General features: G+C 45.9%; 1 protein-coding gene across 7 annotated transcripts in view; it reads left to right on the plus strand.

The window, feature by feature from the left end:
• Positions 1 to 20598, plus strand: part of tp63 (tumor protein p63) — a 112569-nt gene that overhangs the window by 53660 nt on the left and 38311 nt on the right. For all 7 annotated transcript variants that reach the window (XR_008076113.1, XR_008076114.1, XR_008076115.1 and 4 more), the window contains exons 3-8: positions 6408 to 6594; positions 14963 to 15078; positions 16615 to 16724; positions 16905 to 17041; positions 18051 to 18133; positions 20222 to 20346. Coding sequence is in view for 1 of the 7 variants with exons in the window: in XM_052475669.1 (XP_052331629.1) it covers positions 6408 to 6594; positions 14963 to 15078; positions 16615 to 16724; positions 16905 to 17041; positions 18051 to 18133; positions 20222 to 20346 (758 nt within the window). In the remaining 6 variants the exon portion in view is untranslated. The remainder of the gene's footprint in view (positions 1 to 6407; positions 6595 to 14962; positions 15079 to 16614; positions 16725 to 16904; positions 17042 to 18050; positions 18134 to 20221; positions 20347 to 20598) is intronic.

Here is a 20598-nt window from a genome sequence, read left to right on the forward strand (position 1 = left end):
GCCTTCCAGCAGCAGCTTCTTAGCAAACACAGTGCCAACAGCACATAGTTGCTCAAAGTTTGTGGCTTGAGGGCTGGGATGGCTTATCTACATCTGTCTGGCAGTGTGTTTGCTACAGTATGTCAGCCGTCTTCAAAACTATTGTCTTCTGCCTTGATGCTGTGTATAAGACAGTAGTTTAGGAATTGTTAGTTAGATTACTTGTTGGTTATTACTGCATTGTCGGAACTAGAAGCACAAGCATTTCGCTACACTCGCATTAACATCTGCTAACCATGTGTATGTGACAAATAAGATTTGATTTGATACTGAGAGTGGTTTATTTATTATTTAACCTTTATTTAACTCGGCAAGTCAGTTAAGAACAAATTATTATTTTACAATGACGGCCTAGGAACAGTGGGTTAACTGGTCTAGGAACAGTGGGTTAACTGGTCTAGGAACAGTGGGTTAACTGGTCTAGGAACAGTGGGTTAACTGGTCTAGCAACAGTGGGTTAACTGGTCTAGCAACAGTGGATTAACTGGTCTAGGAGCAGTGGGTTAACTGGTCTAGGAACAGTGGGTTAACTGGTCTAGGAACAGTGGGGTTAACTGGTCTAGGAACAGTGGGTTAACTGGTCTAGGAACAGTGGGTTAACTGGCCTAGGAACAGTGGGTTAACTGGTCTAGGAGCAGTTGGTTAACTGGTCTAGGAACAGTGGGTTAACTGGTCTAGGAACAGTGGGGTTAACTGGTCTAGGAACAGTGGGTTAACTGGTCTAGGAACAGTGGGTTAACTGGTCTAGGAACAGTGGGTTAACTGGTCTAGGAACCGTGGGTTAACTGGTCTAGGAACAGTGGGTTAACTGCCTGTTCAGGGGCAGGACAACAGATTTGTACCTTGTCAGCTCGGGGGTTTGAACCTCCAACCTTTCGGTTACTAGACCAACGCTCTAACCACTAGGCTACCTGCCACCGTTATGTCTCATATCTTTTTTCCCTTAGCAACATGAATGGTCAGTTTTTTAAATAGTCTTATGACTATTTACCTTTACAGCATTAGCCTATGTCTCTCATCCTCTCTCTGTCTGTCTCTCATCCTCTCTCATTCTGTCTCTCATTTTCTCTCTCTGTCTCTCTCATCCTCTCTGTCTGTCTCTCTCATCCTCTCTCATTCTGTCTCTCATCCTCCCTCTCTCTCTCATCCTCTCTCTCTCTCATTCTGTCTCTCATCCTCTCTCTCTCATTCTGTCTCTCATCCTCTCTCTCTCTCTCTCATTCTGTCTCTCATCCTCTCTGTCTCTCTCTCATCCTCTCTCTCATTCTGTCTCTCATCCTTTCTCTCTCTGTCTGTCTCTCATCCTCTCTCATTCTCTCTCTCTTTCCCTCCCTCTCTCTCTCATTCTGTCTCTCATTCTCTCTCTCTCTCTCTCTCTCTCATTCTGTCTCTCATCCTCTCTCTCTCTCTCTCTCTTTCCCTCCCTCTCTCTCTCATTCTGTCTCTCATCCTCTCTGTCTCTCTCTCATCCTCTCTCTCTCTCTCATTCCGTCTCTCATCCTTTCTCTCTCTCTGTCTGTCTCTCATCCTCTCTCATTCTGTCTCTCATCCTCTCTCTCTCTCTTTCCCTCCCTCTCTCTCTCATTCTGTCTCTCATCCTCTGTCTCTCTCTCATCCTCTCTCTCTCTCTCATTCCGTCTCTCATCCTTTCTCTCTGTCTGTCTCTCATCCTCTCGCATTCTGTCTCTCATCCTCTCTCTCTTTCCCCCTCTCTCTCATTCTGTCTCTCATCCTCTCTCTCTCTTTCCCTCCCTCTCTCTCTCCTTCTGTCTCTCATCATCCTCTCTCTGTCTGTCTCATCCTCTCTCTCTCTCATCCTCTCTCTCGCTGCCTCTCATTTTCTCTCTCTGTCTGTCTCTCATCCTCTCTCTCACTGTCTCTCTCTCTGGCTGTCTCTCTTGGTCTCTCTCTCTCTGTCTGTCTCTCATTCTCTCTCTCTCCTATGTTTATGTGTGTTGGAGGAGCTACTCTTGATGAAAGGAAAGGGAGTGTTAGCTAGAGGGATCATCCTGGCACGGAGAAGAGAGGAGACATCTTTTGCCAAGTAAAAGCTAGATTGTGTAATAACATTACAAGTCAGACAGCTGCTGGGATGGGCTCCTTTTCCACTGAAACACAACTTAATAGAGATGGAACTTAATGTGGCATTGTTCTAGAGCAGCGAACACTCTGCCCCTGGGACAATCTTCACAGGACTTCTTACCCTTCAGAACAGAAGTGAACCTGACAAGCAAAGTTTTCCTTCTGTGTTTTTCCATCACGTTTTCTTCACTGGGCGTATCCCAAATAGTCTCCTAATTCCCTATATCTAAAGTAGTGGACTATATAGGGGGCCATTGGGAACGTAATATATATATATATATATATGTTTCTTAAACATTTTTATTTAACGAGGCAAGTCAGTTAAGAACACATTCATATTTACAATGACGATCTACCAAAAAGGCCTCCTGCAGAGACGGGATCAATAAAACATGGTAGCAACACATGACAACACCACAGGGTAGCAACACATGACAACACCACAGGGTAGCAACCATGACAACACCACAGGGCAGCAACACATGACAACACCACAGGGTAGCAACACCACAGGGTAGCAACACATGACAACACCACAGGGTAGCAACACAACAGGGTAGCAACACATGACAACACAACAGGGTAGCAACACAACAGGGTAGCAACACATGACAACACCACAGGGTAGCAACACATGACAACACCACAGGGTAGCAACACATGACAACACCACAGGGTAGCAACACATGACAACACCACAGGGTAGCAACACAACAGGGTAGCAACACATGACAACACAACAGGGTAGCAACACAACAGGGTAGCAACACATGACAACACAACAGGGTAGAAACACCACAGGGTAGAAACACATGACAACACAACAGGGTAGCAACACATGACGACACAACAGGGTAGCAACACAACAGGGTAGCAACACATGACACACCACAGGGTAGCAACACATGACAACACCACAGGGTAGCAACACATGACAACACAACAGGGTAGCACACACATGACAACACAACAGGGTAGCAACACATGACAACACCGCAGGGTAGCAACACATGACAACACAACAGGGTAGCAACACATGACAACACCACAGGGTAGCAGCACAACAGGGTAGCAACACAACAGGGTAGCAACACAACAGGGTAGCAACACCACAGGGTAGCAACACCACAGGGTAGCAACAACAGGGTAGCAGCACAACAGGGTAGCAGCACAACAGGGTAGCAGCACAACAGGGTAGCAACACCACAGGGTAGCAACACCACAGGGTAGCAACACCACAGGGTAGCAACACCACAGGGTAGGAGAACAAAACAGGGTACAAACATTATTGGGCACAGACAACAGCACAAAGGGCAAGAAGGTAGAGACAACAATATGAGGGATCTGATTAAGTATGGTAATGGCTAGAAGAATCCGCGGACTTATTTTCTTTCTGATGGCCTTTCTGCTTTCTCTTTCTCACAGCGCCAGTTAGACAGGAAACCTCAGTGTCCCGTTGGCTCGGTAGCACCATAGCATTGTGAATGACACATTTTTCAGTGAGGACACTTCCATTCCTGCAGTCAGTGACTCTTATTAGTCAGATGCTGTGTCAGCCAGGTAGTAGTAGTGGTGGTGGTGGTGGTGGTGGTGGTGAAGAGGATGTTACTGTGGTAACCACCTCTGACCTCTACCGTAAGAGTCAGGAAGACTCATCGAAGATTCGTGACGAAACGCAAGATGAGCGTCGTTGTCAGACTGAGACACGGACTACACTATGGGGATTCTTTGCCTGTCTTTGGCCATCAAATGGCAACACTGTGTCGTGTCCCCATGTCTTGGAAGAGGAAAGATGAAATCATCTGCCTGTTTTTGGCCATCAAATGGCAACACTGTGTCGTGTCCCACATGTCTTGGAAGAGGAAAGACGAAATCCAGGCCCAGAGTTAAGGGAGGGACAGTTTATTTTTTTATTTTTTTTAAGGAGGGCTAATTAAATTGTCCCTGGAGGGACAGGGTCTGTTTTATGGCTCCTCAGAGAGCCGGGCTCCTGCCCCGGAGCCCACCTTAACCAAGAGCCATTAACTAGGTGTGCCCCATCGAACACACACACACACACACACACACACACAGGGCTCAACATTCACTTATTTAAAGGGTAGCAATTATACAAAGCTAAAAATGTTGATGCAAAAACCTGTTGTTGAAATGTTTGATTTAATTTCAAAGTTATTTGTGGAAAAATGTTTCTAAGTTGTTTAAAAGCACTACCCTTAATGAGATGCATTACATTCTACACTGTCTTTTCTACGTTGTTTAAAAGCACTACCCTTTATTAGATGCATTACATTCTACACTGTCTTTTCTACGTTGTTTAAAAGCATTTATGAGATGCATTACATTCTACACTGTCTTTTCTACGTTGTTTAAAAGCACTACCCTTTATGAGACACTGTCTCTTTAAGAGAGTGTCACGTTTGAATGAAAACATGTAAGAGATCATTCATATATAATCATTGATCTTCTGAAGAAGCTGTCCGTTCTCCTTTCTTTCTGTGCCCGCAAATGTTTAGATAAACTAGTAAAGTTTCAAGGTAGTTAACTAGCTGAGGTAACATGACTTATACTAGTAAAGTTACTAGATAGTTAACTAGCTGAGGTAACATGACTGATACTAGTAAAGTTACTCGGTAGTTAACTAGCTGAGGTAACATGACTGATACTAGTAAAGTTACTAGGTAGTTAACTAGCTGAGGTAACATGACTGATACTAGTAAAGTTACTAGGTAGTTAACTAGCTGAGGTAACATGACTGATACTAGTAAAGTTACTAGGTAGTTAACTAGCTGAGGTAACATGACTGATACTAGTAAAGTTACTCGGTAGTTAACTAGCTGAGGTAACATGACTAATAATTAGATAAACTAGTGAAGTTACCAGGTTGTTATCTAAACATCAGTCATGTTACCTCAGCTAGTTAACTACCTAGTAACTTTACCAGTATCAGTCATGTTACCTCAGCTAGTTAACTACCTAGTAACCTGTCTCTCCTACTGAGTCTATCAGTACATGTCCTAGTCTCTCCAGTACTGACCTGTCCTCTGTCTCTCCAGTACTGAGTGTCCTCAGTCTCTCCAGTACTGACCTGTCCTCAGTCTCTCCAGTACTGACTGTCCTCAGTCCTCTGAGTCTCTCCAGTACTGACCTGTCCTCAGTCTCTCCAGTACTGACCTGTCCTCAGTCTCTCCAGTACTGACCTGTCCTCAGTCTCTCCAGTACTGACCTGTCCTCAGTCTCTCCAGTACTGACCTGTCCTCAGTCTCTCCAGTACTGACCTGTCCTCTGTCTCTCCAGTACTGACCTGTCCTCTGTCTCTCCAGTACTGACCTGTCCTCTGTCTCTCCAGTACTGACCTGTCCTCTGTCTCTCCAGTACTGACGTGTCCTCTGTCTCTCCAGTACTGACCTGTCCTCTGTCTCTCCAGTACTGACCTGTCCTCAGTCTCTCCAGTACTGACCTGTCCTCAGTCTCTCCAGTACTGACCTGTCCTCAGTCTCTCCAGTACTGACCTGTCCTCAGTCTCTCCAGTACTGACCTGTCCTCAGTCTCTCCAGTACTGACCTGTCCTCAGTCTCTCCAGTACTGACCTGTCCTCAGTCTCTCCAGTACTGACCTGTCCTCTGTCTCTCCAGTACTGACCTGTCCTCTGTCTCTCCAGTACTGACCTGTCCTCTGTCTCTCCAGTACTGACCTGTCCTCTGTCTCTCCAGTACTGACCTGTCCTCAGTCTCTCCAGTACTGACGTGTCCTCAGTCTCCAGTACTGTCCTCAGTCTCTCCAGTACTGACCTGTCCTCAGTCTCTCCAGTACTGACCTGTCCTCAGTACTGTACTGACGTGTCCTGTCTCTCCAGTACTGATGTGTCCTCTGTCTCTCCAGTACTGACCTGTCCTCAGTCTCTCCAGTACTGACCTGTCCTCAGTCTCTCCAGTACTGACCTGTCCTCAGTCTCTCCAGTACTGACCTGTCCTCTGTCTCTCCAGTACTGACCTGTCCTCTGTCTCTCCAGTACTGACCTGTCCTCTGTCTCTCCAGTACTGACCTGTCCTCTGTCTCTCCAGTACTGACGTGTCCTCTGTCTCTCCAGTACTGACGTGTCCTCTGTCTCTCCAGTACTGACCTGTCCTCTGTCTCTCCAGTACTGACCTGTCCTCAGTCTCCTCCAGTACTGTCTCTCCAGACCTGTCTCCAGTCACGTGTCTCTCCAGTACTGACCTGTCCTCTGTCTCTCCAGTACTGACGTGTCCTCTGTCTCTCCAGTACTGACGTGTCCTCTGTCTCTCCAGTACTCTACAGAGCTGAAGAAGCTGTACTGTCAGATCGCCAAGACGTGTCCCATCCAGATCAAGGTGCTGACCAACCCCCCGCAGGGCGCCGTCATCAGAGCCATGCCCGTTTACAAGAAGGCAGAGCACGTCACCGAGGTGGTCAAACGCTGCCCCAACCACGAGCTCAGCCGCGAGTTCAACGACGGTTAGTTAGTTAGTTAGTTAGTTAGTTAGTTAGTTAGTTAGTTATGTCTCTCAAACACTCCTAAAGCACCATTGATAGTTATGTCTCTCAAACACTCCTAAAGCACCATTGATAGTTATGTCTCTCAAACACTCCTAAAGCACCATTGATAGTTATGTCTCAAAAACACTCCTAAAACACCATTGATAGTTATGTCTCTCAAACACTCCTAAAGCACCATTGATAGTTGTCTCTCAAACACTCCTAAAGCACCATTGATAGTTATGTCTCTCAAACACTCCTAAAGCACCATTGATAGTTATGTCTCAAAAACACTCCTAAAGCACCATTGATAGTTATGTCTCAAAAACACTCCTAAAGCACCATTGATAGTTATGTCTCTCAAACACTCCTAAAGCACCATTGATAGTTATGTCTCAAAAACACTCCTAAAGCACCATTGATAGTTATGCCTCAAAAACACTCCTAAAGCACCATTGATAGTTATGTCTCAAAAACACTCCTAAAGCACCATTGATAGTTATGTCTCTCAAACACTCCTAAAGCACCATTGATAGTTATGTCTCTCAAACACTCCTAAAACACCATTGATAGTTATGTCTCTCAAACACTCCTAAAGCACCATTGATAGTTATGTCTCTCAAACACTCCTAAAGCACCATTGATAGTTATGTCTCTCAAACACTCCTAAAGCACCATTGATAGTTATGTCTCTCAAACACTCCTAAACCACCATTGATAGTTATGTCTCTCAAACACTCCTAAAGCACCATTGATAGTTATGTCTCTCAAACACTCCTAAACACCATTGATAGTTGTCTCAAAAACACTCCTAAAGCACCATTGATAGTTGTCTCAAAAACACTCCTAAAACACCATTGATAGTTATGTCTCTCAAACACTCCTAAAGCACCATTGATAGTTATGTCTCTCAAACACTCCTAAAACACCATTGATAGTTATGTCTCTCAAACACTCCTAAAGCACCATTGATAGTTATGTCTCTCAAACACTCCTAAAGCACCATTGATAGTTATGTCTCTCAAACACTCCTAAAGCACCATTGATAGTTATGTCTCTCAAACACTCCTAAAACACCATTGATAGTTGTCTCTCAAACACTCCTAAAGCACCATTGATAGTTGTGTCTCTCAAACACTCCTAAAGCACCATTGATAGTTATGTCTCTCAAACACTCCTAAAGCACCATTGATAGTTATGTCTCTCAAACACTCCTAAAGCACCATTGATAGTTATGTCTCTCAAACACTCCTAAAGCACCATTGATAGTTATGTCTCTCAAACACTCCTAAAGCACCATTGATAGTTATGTGTCTCAAACACTCCTAAAGCACCATTGATAGTTGTCTCTCAAACACTCCTAAAGCACCATTGATAGTTATGTCTCTCAAACACTCCTAAAGCACCATTGATAGTTATGTCTCAAAAACACTCCTGAAACACCATTGATAGTTGTGTCTCAAAAACACTCCTAAAACACCATTGATAGTTATGTCTCTCAAACACTCCTAAAGCACCATTGATAGTTATGTCTCTCAAACACTCCTAAAGCACCATTGATAGTTATGTCTCTCAAACACTCCTAAAGCACCATTGATAGTTATGTCTCTCAAACACTCCTAAAACACCATTGATAGTTATGTCTCTCAAACACTCCTAAAGCACCATTGATAGTTATGTCTCTCAAACACTCCTAAAGCACCATTGATAGTTATGTCTCTCAAACACTCCTAAAGCACCATTGATAGTCATGTCTCTCAAACACTCCTAAAACACCATTGATAGTTATGTCTCTCAAACACTCCTAAAACACCATTGATAGTTATGTCTCTCAAACACTCCTGAAGCACCATTGATAGTCATGTCTCTCAAACACTCCTAAAACACCATTGATAGTTATGTCTCTCAAACACTCCTAAAACACCATTGATAGTTATGTCTCTCAAACACTCCAAAAGCACCATTGATAGTTATGTCTCTCAAACACTCCTAAAGCACCATTGATAGTTGTCTCTCAAACACTCCTAAAGCACCATTGATAGTTATGTCTCTCAAACACTCCTAAAACACCATTGATAGTTATGTCTCTCAAACACTCCTAAAGCACCATTGATAGTTGTCTCTCAAACACTCCTAAAACACCATTGATAGTTATGTCTCTCAAACACTCCTAAAGCACCATTGATAGTTGTCTCTCAAACACTCCTAAAACACCATTGATAGTCATGTCTCTCAAACACTCCTAAAGCACCATTGATAGTTATGTCTCTCAAACACTCCTAAAACACCATTGATAGTTATGTCTCTCAAACACTCCTAAAGCACCATTGATAGTTGTCTCTCAAACACTCCTAAAGCACCATTGATAGTTATGTCTCTCAAACACTCCTAAAACACCATTGATAGTTGTCTCTCAAACACTCCTAAAACACCATTGATAGTTGTCTCTCAAACACTCCTAAAACACCATTGATAGTTATGTCTCTCAAACACTCCTAAAGCACCATTGATAGTTATGTCTCTCAAACACTCCTAAAACACCATTGATAGTTATGTCTCTCAAACACTCCTAAAGCACCATTGATAGTTATGTCTCAAAAACACTCCTAAAACACCATTGATATTTATGTCTCTCAAACACTCCTAAAGCACCATTGATAGTTATGTCTCAAAAACACTCCTAAAACACCATTGATAGTTATGTCTCTCAAAAACTCCTAAAGCACCATTGATATTTATGTCTCTCAAACACTCCTAAAGCACCATTGATAGTTATGTCTCTCAAACACTCCTAAAGCACCATTGATAGTTATGTCTCAAACACTCCTAAAGCACCATTGATAGTTATGTCTCTCAAACACTCCTAAAACACCATTGATAGTTATGTCTCTCAAACACTCCTAAAGCACCATTGATAGTTATGTCTCTCAAACACTCCTAAAGCACCATTGATAGTTATGTCTCAAAAACACTCCTAAAGCACCATTGATAGTTATGTCTCTCAAACACTCCTAAAGCACCATTGATAGTTATGTCTCTCAAACACTCCTAAAACACCATTGATAGTTGTCTCTCAAATACTCCTAAAGCACCATTGATAGTTATGTCTCTCAAACACTCCTAAAGCACCATTGATAGTTATGTCTCAAAAACACTCCTAAAACACCATTGATAGTTATGTCTCTCAAACACTCCTAAAGCACCATTGATAGTTATGTCTCTCAAACACTCCTAAAACACCATTGATAGTTGTCTCTCAAACACTCCTAAAACACCATTGATAGTTATGTCTCTCAAAAACACTCCTAAAGCACCATTGATAGTTATGTCTCTCAAACACTCCTAAAGCACCATTGATAGTTATGTCTCTCAAACACTCCTAAAACACCATTGATAGTTGTCTCTCAAACACTCCTAAAGCACCATTGATAGTTATGTCTCTCAAACACTCCTAAAGCACCATTGATAGTTATGTCTCAAAAACACTCCTAAAACACCATTGATAGTTATGTCTCTCAAACACTCCTAAAGCACCATTGATAGTTATGTCTCTCAAACACTCCTAAAGCACCATTGATAGTTATGTCTCTCAAACACTCCTAAAGCACCATTGATAGTTATGTCTCTCAAACACTCCTGAAGCACCATTGATAGTTGTCTCTCAAACACTCCTAAAACACCATTGATAGTTATGTCTCTCAAACACTCCTAAAGCACCATTGATAGTTATGTCTCTCAAACACTCCTAAAGCACCATTGATAGTTACGTCTCTCAAACACTCCTAAAACACCATTGATAGTTATGTCTCTCAAACACTCCTAAAGCACCATTGATAGTTATGTCTCTCAAACACTCCTAAAGCACCATTGATAGTTATGTCTCTCAAACACTCCTAAAGCACCATTGATAGTTATGTCTCAAAAACACTCCTAAAACACCATTGATAGTTATGTCTCAAAAACACTCCTAAAACACCATTGATAGTTATGTCTCTCAAAAACACTCCTAAAGCACCATTGATAGTTATGTCTCTCAAACACTCCTAAAGCACCATTGATAGTTATGTCTCTCAAACACTCCTAAAGCACCATTGATAGTTATGTCTCTCAAACACTCCTAAAGCACCATTGATAGTTATGTCTCTCAAACACTCCTGAAGCACCATTGATAGTTATGTCTCTCAAACACTCCTAAAGCACCATTGATAGTTATGTCTCTCAAACACTCCTAAAACACCATTGATAGTTGTCTCTCAAATACTCCTAAAGCACCATTGATAGTTATGTCTCTCAAACACTCCTAAAGCACCATTGATAGTTATGTCTCAAAAACACTCCTAAAACACCATTGATAGTTATGTCTCTCAAACACTCCTAAAGCACCATTGATAGTTATGTCTCTCAAACACTCCTAAAACACCATTGATAGTTGTCTCTCAAACACTCCTAAAACACCATTGATAGTTATGTCTCTCAAAACACTCCTAAAGCACCATTGATAGTTATGTCTCTCAAACACTCCTAAAGCACCATTGATAGTTATGTCTCTCAAACACTCCTAAAACACCATTGATAGTTGTCTCTCATTTACATTACATTTACATTTAAGTCATTTAGCAGACGCTCTTATCCAGAGCGACTTACAAATTGGTGCATACACCTTATGACAACCAGTGGAACAGCCACTTGCATCTAAATCTTGTTGGGGGAAGGGGGGTGAGAAGGATTACTTACCCTTACTTACCCTATCCTAGGTATTCCTTGAAGAGGTGGGGTTTCAGGTGTCTCCGGAAGGTGGTGATTGACTCCGCTGTCCTGGCGTCGTGAGGGAGTTTGTTCCACCATTGGGGGCCAGAGCAGCGAACAGTTTTGACTGGGCTGAGCGGGAACTGTACTTCCTCAGTGGTAGGGAGGCGAGCAGGCCAGAGGTGGATGAACGCAGTGCCCTTGTTTGGGTGTAGGGCCTGATCAGAGCCTGGAGGTACTGAGGTGCCGTTCCCCTCACAGCTCCGTAGGCGAGCACCATGGTCTTGTAGCGGATGCGAGCTTCAACTGGAAGCCAGTGGAGAGAGCGGAGGAGCGGGGTGACGTGAGAGAACTTGGGAAGGTTGAACACCAGACGGGCTGCGGCGTTCTGGATGAGTTGTAGGGTTTAATGGCACAGGCAGGGAGCCCAGCCAACAGCGAGTTGCAGTAATCAAGACGGAGATGACAAGTGCCTGGATTAGGACCTGCGCCGCTTCCTGTGTGAGGCAGGGTCGTACTCTGCGGATGTTGTAGAGCATGAACCTACAGGAACGGGACACCGCCTTGATGTTAGTTGAGAACGTCAGGGTGTTGTCCAGGATCACGCCAAGGTTCTTAGCGCTCTGGGAGGAGGACACAATGGAGTTGTCAACCGTGATGGCGAGATCATGGAACGGGCAGTCCTTCCCGGGAGGAAGAGGAGCTCCGTCTTGCTGAGGTTCAGCTTGAGGTGGTGATCCGTCATCCACACTGATATGTCTGCCAGACATGCAGAGATGCGATTCGCCACCTGGTCAGAAGGGGGAAAGGAGAAGATTAATTGTGTGTCGTCTGCATAGCAATGATAGGAGAGACCATGTGAGGTTATGACAGAGCCAAGTGACTTGGTGTATAGCGAGAATAAGAGAGGGCCTAGAACAGAGCCCTGGGGGACACCAGTGGTGAGAGCGCGTGGTGAGGAGACAGATTCTCGCCACGCCACCTGGTAGGAGCGACCTGTCAGGTAGGACGCAATCCAAGCGTGGGCGCCGGAGATGCCCAACTCGGAGAGGGTGGAGAGGAGGATCTGATGGTTCACAGTATCGAAGGCAGCCGATAGGTCTAGAAGGATGAGAGCAGAGGAGAGAGAGTTAGCTTTAGCAGCGCGGGAGCGCCTCCGTGATACAGAGAAGAGCAGTCTCAGTTGAATGACTAGTCTTGAAACCTGACTGATTTGGATCAAGAAGGTCATTCTGAGAGAGATAGCGGTAGAGCTGGCCAAGGACGGCACGCTCAAGAGTTTTGGAGAGAAAAGAGAGAAGGGATACTGGTCTGTAGTTGCTGACATCGGAGGGATCGAGTGTAGGTTTTTCAGAAGGGGTGCAACTCTCGCTCTCTTGAAGACGGGAGGGACGTAGCCAGCGGTCAGGGATGAGTTGATGAGCGAGGTGAGGTAAGGGAGAAGGTCTCCGAAATGGTCTGGAGAAGAGAGGAGGGGATAGGGTCAAGCGGGCAGGTTGTTGGGCGGCCGGCCGTCACAAGACGCGAGATTTCATCTGGAGAGAGAGGGGAGAAACACTCCTAAAGCACCATTGATAGTTATGTCTCTCAAACACTCCTAAAGCACCATTGATAGTTATGTCTCAAAAACACTCCTAAAACACCATTGATAGTTATGTCTCTCAAACACTCCTAAAGCACCATTGATAGTTATGTCTCTCAAACACTCCTAAAACACCATTGATAGTTGTCTCTCAAACACTCCTAAAACACCATTGATAGTTATGTCTCTCAAAAACACTCCTAAAGCACCATTGATAGTTATGTCTCTCAAACACTCCTAAAGCACCATTGATAGTTACGTCTCTCAAACACTCCTAAAGCACCATTGATAGTTATGTCTCTCAAACACTCCTAAAACACCATTGATAGTTATGTCTCTCAAACACTCCTAAAACACCATTGATAGTTATGTCTCTCAAACACTCCTAAAGCACCATTGATAGTTATGTCTCAAAAACACTCCTAAAGCACCATTGATAGTTATGTCTCAAAAACACTCCTAAAACACCATTGATAGTTATGCCTCTCAAAAACACTCCTAAAACACCATTGATAGTTATGTCTCTCAAACACTCCTAAAACACCATTGATAGTTATGTCTCTCAAACACTCCTAAAGCACCATTGATAGTTATGTCTCTCAAACACTCCTAAAGCACCATTGATAGTTATGTCTCTCAAACACTCCTAAAGCACCATTGATAGTTATGTCTCTCAAACACTCCTAAAGCACCATTGATAGTTATGTCTCTCAAACACTCCTGAAGCACCATTGATAGTTATGTCTCTCAAACACCATTGATAGTTATGTCTCTCAAACACTCCTAAAGCACCATTGATAGTTATGTCTCTCAAACACTCCTAAAGCACCATTGATAGTTACGTCTCTCAAACACTCCTAAAACACCATTGATAGTTATGTCTCTCAAACACTCCTAAAGCACCATTGATAGTTATGTCTCTCAAACACTCCTAAAGCACCATTGATAGTTATGTCTCTCAAACACTCCTAAAGCACCATTGATAGTTATGTCTCAAAAACACTCCTAAAACACCATTGATAGTTATGTCTCAAAAACACTCCTAAAACACCATTGATAGTTATGTCTCTCAAAAACACTCCTAAAGCACCATTGATAGTTATGTCTCTCAAACACTCCTAAAACACCATTGATAGTTATGTCTCAAAAACACTCCTAAAGCACCATTGATAGTTATGTCTCTCAAACACTCCTAAAACACCATTGATAGTTATGTCTCTCAAAAACACTCCTAAAGCACCATTGATAGTTATGTCTCTCAAACACTCCTAAAGCACCATTGATAGTTATGTCTCTCAAACACGCCTAAAGCACCATTGATAGTTACGTCTCTCAAACACTCCTAAAGCACCATTGATAGTTATGTCTCTCAAACACTCCTAAAGCACCATTGATAGTTATGTCTCTCAAACACTCCTAAAGCACCATTGATAGTTATGTCTCTCAAACACTCCTAAAACACCATTGATAGTTATGTCTCTCAAACACTCCTAAAGCACCATTGATAGTTATGTCTCTCAAACACTCCTAAAGCACCATTGATAGTTATGTCTCTCAAACACTCCTAAAGCACCATTGATAGTTGTCTCTCAAACACTCCTAAAGCACCATTGATAACATATTACACTTTTATAAACTGTAAAATACAGAACATTTTATTTTTGACATTTTAAGCCCATGTATTGGTGTCGAGTCACACATGAACATGCTACATATTTAGCTGTTTTGAGTTCAACGACCGTTAGTTAACTGATCTCATTTAGTTACCAATGGTTTGGGATCACAGGCCTCCCGTCTGGGTTTGTTACCCCGCAGATGCTTCCTGTACCATGACGGTTAGTTAGTTAGTTAGTTAGTTAGTTAGTTAGTTAGTACCATGACGTTATTAACTCAACTACCTTTGATGAACCATTGATCGCTTATTCATCTTCTCCGATATGAACATGTGTGGTATTTTGCTACTTGATAAATGTCTGGTATTTTGCTACTTGATAAATGTCTGGTATTTTGTGTCTGTAGGTCAGATAGCCCCTCCCAGTCACCTGATCCGAGTGGAGGGTAACAGCCACTCCCAGTATCTGGAGGACTCCATCACGGGCCGTCAGAGTGTGCTGGTCCCCTACGAGCCCCCCCAGGTAGGCTACAGTACACCCATCTGCCCCCCTTACAACCCCCCAGGTAGGCTACAGTACACCCATCTGCCCCCTTACAACCCCCCCCAGGTAGGCTACAGTACTCCCATCTGCCCCCATACAGCCCCCCCCAGGTAGGCTACAGTACACCCATCTGCCCCCTTACAGCCCCCCAGGTAGGCTACAGTACACCCATCTGCCCCCTTACAAGCCCCCCAGGTAGGCTACAGTACACCCATCTGCCCCCTTACAGCCCCCCCCAGGTAGGCTACAGTACACCCATCTGCCCCCTTACAACCCCCCAGGTAGGCTACAGTACTCCCCTGTCTGCCCTCCTTACAGCCCCCCTCCCAGGTGGGCTACAGTACTCCCCTGTCTGCCCTCCTTACAAGCCCCCCACCCCCAGGCAGTGTAGAGTCAGCCCTGTCCCGCCTGTCCCCATATCACCACCAAGCCCCCAGCCCTGGCGACAGACCGTCTCCCCCTCCTGTCCCCCTTGTCTCTCCCCTGTCCCCTCTGTCATCACAGTGTCACAACCAGCACTCTAATCTATCCGTCTGCAACACCCTACGTGTCTCAGACAGGGTCACATTAGGGTCTGTGGCCCCTGAACTTCTGTAGAGTTGGCTATCCTCACGTACTGGCCCTCTCATCCAATCAGTCAGTGACAGTCAGCCCAGCAGCTGGTGTCCTCAGCAGCCCCTCACCCCTACTGGGCCCATACTGTGTTCCTGTGTCCTCAACAGCCCCTCACCCCTACTGGGCCCATACTGTGTTCCTGTGTCCTCAACAGCCCCTCACCCCTACTGGGCCCATACTGTGTTCCTGTGTCCTCAACAGCCCCTCACCCCTACTGGGCCCATACAGCCCCTCACCCCTACTGGGCCCATACTGTGTTCCTGTGTCCTCAACAGCCCCTCACCCCTACTGGGCCCATACTGTGTTCCTGTGTCCTCAACAGCCCCTCACCCCTACTGGGCCCATACTGTGTTCCTGTGTCCTCAACAGCCCCTCACCCCTACTGGGCCCATACTGTGTTCCTGTGTCCTCAACAGCCCCTCACCCCTACTGGGCCCATACTGTGTTCCTGTGTCCTCAACAGCCCCTCACCCCTACTGGGCCCATACTGTGTTCCTGTGTCCTCAACAGCCCCTCACCCCTACTGGGCCCATACTGTGTTCCTGTGTCCTCAGCAGCCCCTCACCCCTACTGGGCCCATACTGTGTTCCTGTGTCCTCAACAGCCCCCTCACCCCTACTGGGCCCATACTGTGTTCCTGTGTCCTCAACAGCCCCCTCACCCCTACTGGGCCCATACAGCCCCTCACCCCTACTGGGCCCATACTGTGTCCTCAACAGCCCCTCACCCCTACTGGGCCCATACTGTGTCCTCAACAGCCCCTCACCCCTACTGGGCCCATACTGTGTCCTCAACAGCCCCTCACCCCTACTGGGCCCATACTGTCTCCTCTCTGTGTGTTAATGTCTCCTCTCTGTGTGTTAATGTCTCCTCTCTGTGTGTTAATGTCTCCTCTTCCAGGTGGGCACAGAGTTCACCACCATACTGTATAACTTCATGTGCAACTCCAGCTGCGTAGGAGGCATGAACCGACGCCCTATCCTCATCATCGTCACCCTGGAAGCCAGAGAGTAAGACATTTTGTTTTGTTTTCAGTGGCTACCAGGGTTGCAATATTCTGGAAACTCCCGGAATCAGGAGTGGGAATCCTCCAAATGGGATTTATGGGAAAAAAATAGTAAATAAATTGATCCCACCTCCTCATAGATGGTAAAAAGTCTTATCGTCTGTCTCTCTCTCTCGCCACCTAGTGGTCAGGTGCTGGGTCGGCGCTGCTTCGAGGCCAGGATCTGTGCGTGTCCTGGCCGGGACCGCAAGGCGGACGAGGACAGCATCCGCAAGCAGCACGTTACTGATGGAACAAAGAGCAGTGAGGGTATGAAACGCCGTAAGTAGTGCTGGGAGCTGCTGCTGGAGGACTCTGCACTATACTGCACGCTACACGCTGCCAGCCCCTCGGCTGAGGAGGACTGACTCTGCACTATACTACACTCTGCCAGCCCCTCGGCTGAGGAGGACTGACTCTGCACTATACTGCACGCTACACGCTGCCAGCCCCTCGGCTGAGGAGGACTGACTCTGCACTATACTGCACTCTACACGCTGCCAGCCCCTCGACTGAGGAGGACTGACTCTGCACTATACTGCACTCTGCACGCTGCCAGCCCCTCGGCTGAGGAGGACTGACTCTGCACTATACTGCACTCTACACGCTGCCAGCCCCTCGACTGAGGAGGACTGACTCTGCACTATACTGCACTCTACACGCTGCCAGCCCCTCGACTGAGGAGGACTGACTCTGCACTATACTGCACTCTACACGCTGCTAGCCCCTCGGCTGAGGAGGACTGACTCTGCACTATACTGCACTCTGCCAGCCCCTCGGCTGAGGAGGACTGACTCTTGACTATACTACACTCTGCATGCTGCCAGCCCCTCGGCTGAGGACTGACTGACTCTGCACTATACTACACTCTACACGCTGCCAGCCCCTCGGCTGAGGAGGACTGACTCTGCACTATACTGCACTCTGCCAGCCCCTCGGCTGAGGAGGACTGACTCTTGACTATACTACACTCTGCATGCTGCCAGCCCCTCGGCTGAGGAGGACTGACTCTGCACTATACTACACTCTGCATGCTGCCAGCCCTTCGGCTGCTCTGCCTCTTCCTGCGCTGCCTCTTCCTGCGCTGCCTCTTCCTGCGCTGCCTCTTCCTGCTCTGCCTCTTCCTGCTCTGCCTCTTCCTGCTCTGCCTCTTCCTGCTCTGCCTCTTCCTGCTCTGTGCTTGTTTTCCATCCTACGCTTGCTGAGGTTAAATACGTGGGATAAAATTAGCGTCATCTCAGGTGCACCAGCCCAGGTACTTACCAGGCCTCTGTCCCCCCCCCTCCCCCAGCCTTCCACCAGGTCTCTCATGGTATCCAGATGTCCTCCATCAAGAAGAGAAGATCCACAGATGAGGAAGTGTTCTGTCTGCCTGTAAGTGTCAACAGTCTGGCCACATTCCTCTTGTCATTCAGCTGGGATTTCCCCAGGGAATTAGCTTGACACTATGGAATTGATTGACCCTGTGAAGTTCTGATACTGTCTGTTCTATAGAAATAGAACCCAGATGAACATATAACAGTCTCGTTGGGTACAGGAGGAAGAAAACATTTATTAGGGGAGCGTTTCAAAATAAGAGCCCGAACTTCAGAATAAAAGTCCTCTGTCCATACTGGCAAAAGCAACCCTGTTATATATGTTAATATATACAAAAGTATGTGGACACCCCTTCAAATGAGTGGATTAGGCTATTTCATCCACACCCGTTGCTGACAGGTGTATAAAATCAAGCACACAGCCATGCAATCTCCATGGACAAACAATGGCAGTAGAACGGCCTTACTGAAGAGCTCAGTGACTTTCAACGTGGCACTGTCATAGGATGCCACCTTTCCAACAAGTCAGTTTGTCAAATTACTGTCCTGCTAGAGCTGCCCCGGTCAACTATAAGTGCTGTTATTGTGAAGTGGAAACGTCTAGGAGCAACAACGGCTCATCCAGAAAGTGGTAGGCCACGCAAGATCCCAGAACGGAACCGTCGAAGTGTTGAAGCTCGTAGCTCGTAAAAATCGTCTGTCCTCGGCTGCGAGTTCCAAACTGCCAGCAGCACAAGAACTGTTCGTCGGGAGCTTCATGAAATGGGTTTCCATGACCGAGCGGCCGCACACAAGCCTAAGATCACCTTTCTCAATGCTAAGCGTCGGCTGGAGTGGTGTAAAGCTCGAGGCCATTGGACTCAGTGGAAACGCATTCTATGGAGTGATGAATCACGCCTCACCATCTGGCTGTCCGACGGACTAATGGGTTTGGCAGATGCCAGGAGAAGGCGCCCTGCCCCAATGCGTAGGGCCAACTGTAAAGTTTAGTGGAGTGGAGGAGGAATAATGGTCTGGGTCTGTTTTTCATGGTTCAGGCCCCTTAGTTACAGTGAAGGGAAATCTTAACGCTACAGCATACAATGACATTCTAGACGATTCTGTGCTTCCAACTTTGTGGCAACAGTTTGCCTGATTCAGCATGACAATGCCCCCGTGCACAAAGCGAGGTCCATGCAGAAATGTTTGTTGAGATCGGTGTGGAAGAACTTGACTGTCTGGGCACAGAGCCCTGACATCAACCCCATCGAACACCTTTGGGATGAATTGGAACGTCGACTGCGAACCAGGCCTAATCGGCCAACATCAGTGCTTGACCTCACTAATGCTTGTGGCTGAATGGAAGCAAGTCCCTGAAGCAATGTTCCAACATCTAGTGGAAAGCCTTCCCAGAAGAGTGGAGGCTGTTATAGCAGCAATGTTCCAACATCTAGTGGAAAGTCTTCCCAGAAGAGTGGAGGCTGTTATAGCAGCAATGTTCCTACATCTAGTGGAAAGCCTTCCCAGAAGAGTGGAGCCTGTTATAGCAGCAATGTTCCTACATCTAGTGGAAAGCCTTCCCAGAAGAGTGGAGGCTGTTATAGCAGCAATGTTCCAACATCTAGTGGAAAGCCTTTCTGTTATAGCAGCAATGTTCCTACATCTAGTGGAAAGCCTTGAAGAGTGGAGCCTGTTATAGCAGCAATGTTCCAACATCTAGTGGAAAGCCTTCCCAGAAGAGTGGAGGCTGTTATAGCAGCAATGTTCCTACATCTAGTGGAAAGCCTTCCCAGAAGAGTGGAGGCTGTTATAGCAGCAATGTTCCAACATCTAGTGGAAAGCCTTCCCAGAAGAGTGGAGGCTGTTATAGCAGCAATGTTCCAACATCTAGTGGAAAGCCTTCCCAGAAGAGTGGAGGCTGTTATAGCAGCAATGTTCCTACATCTAGTGGAAAGCCTTCCCAGAAGACTGGAGGCCTGTTATAGAGGGAGACCAACTCCATATTAATGCCCATGATTTTGAATGAGATGTTCCGGGAGCAGGTGTCCACATACTTTTGGTCATATAGTGAATGTTTTCTATCAAACAATATAATATACATATGTGTGCATTAAATTAATCTTGTGAATTGTCCCAGCTGCTAACCAACCTCCCTCTCCCTCTGTAGATTAAAGGCCGTGAAATCTATGAGATTTTGGTGAAAATCAAAGAGTCTCTGGAACTCATGCAGTTTCTGCCTCAGCACACTGTAGAGTCATACAGGCAACAGCAGCAGAACCTTCTGCAGAAACAGTGAGTACTACTCTCTGACAGACAGACAGATACATACTGGAGTCCACTAGCACCTACCTACTCTCTGACAGACACATACTGGAGTCCACTAGCACCTACCTACTCTCTGAGAGACAGACAGACACATACTGGAGTCCACCAGCACCTACCTACTCTCTGAGAGACAGACAGACACATACTGGAGTCCACTAGCACCTACCTACTCTCTGAGAGACAGACAGACACATACTGGAGTCCACTAGCACCTACCTA

This window comes from Oncorhynchus keta, chromosome 22 (genome assembly GCF_023373465.1).
Source record: "Oncorhynchus keta strain PuntledgeMale-10-30-2019 chromosome 22, Oket_V2, whole genome shotgun sequence".
Classification (NCBI taxonomy): domain Eukaryota; kingdom Metazoa; phylum Chordata; class Actinopteri; order Salmoniformes; family Salmonidae; genus Oncorhynchus; species Oncorhynchus keta.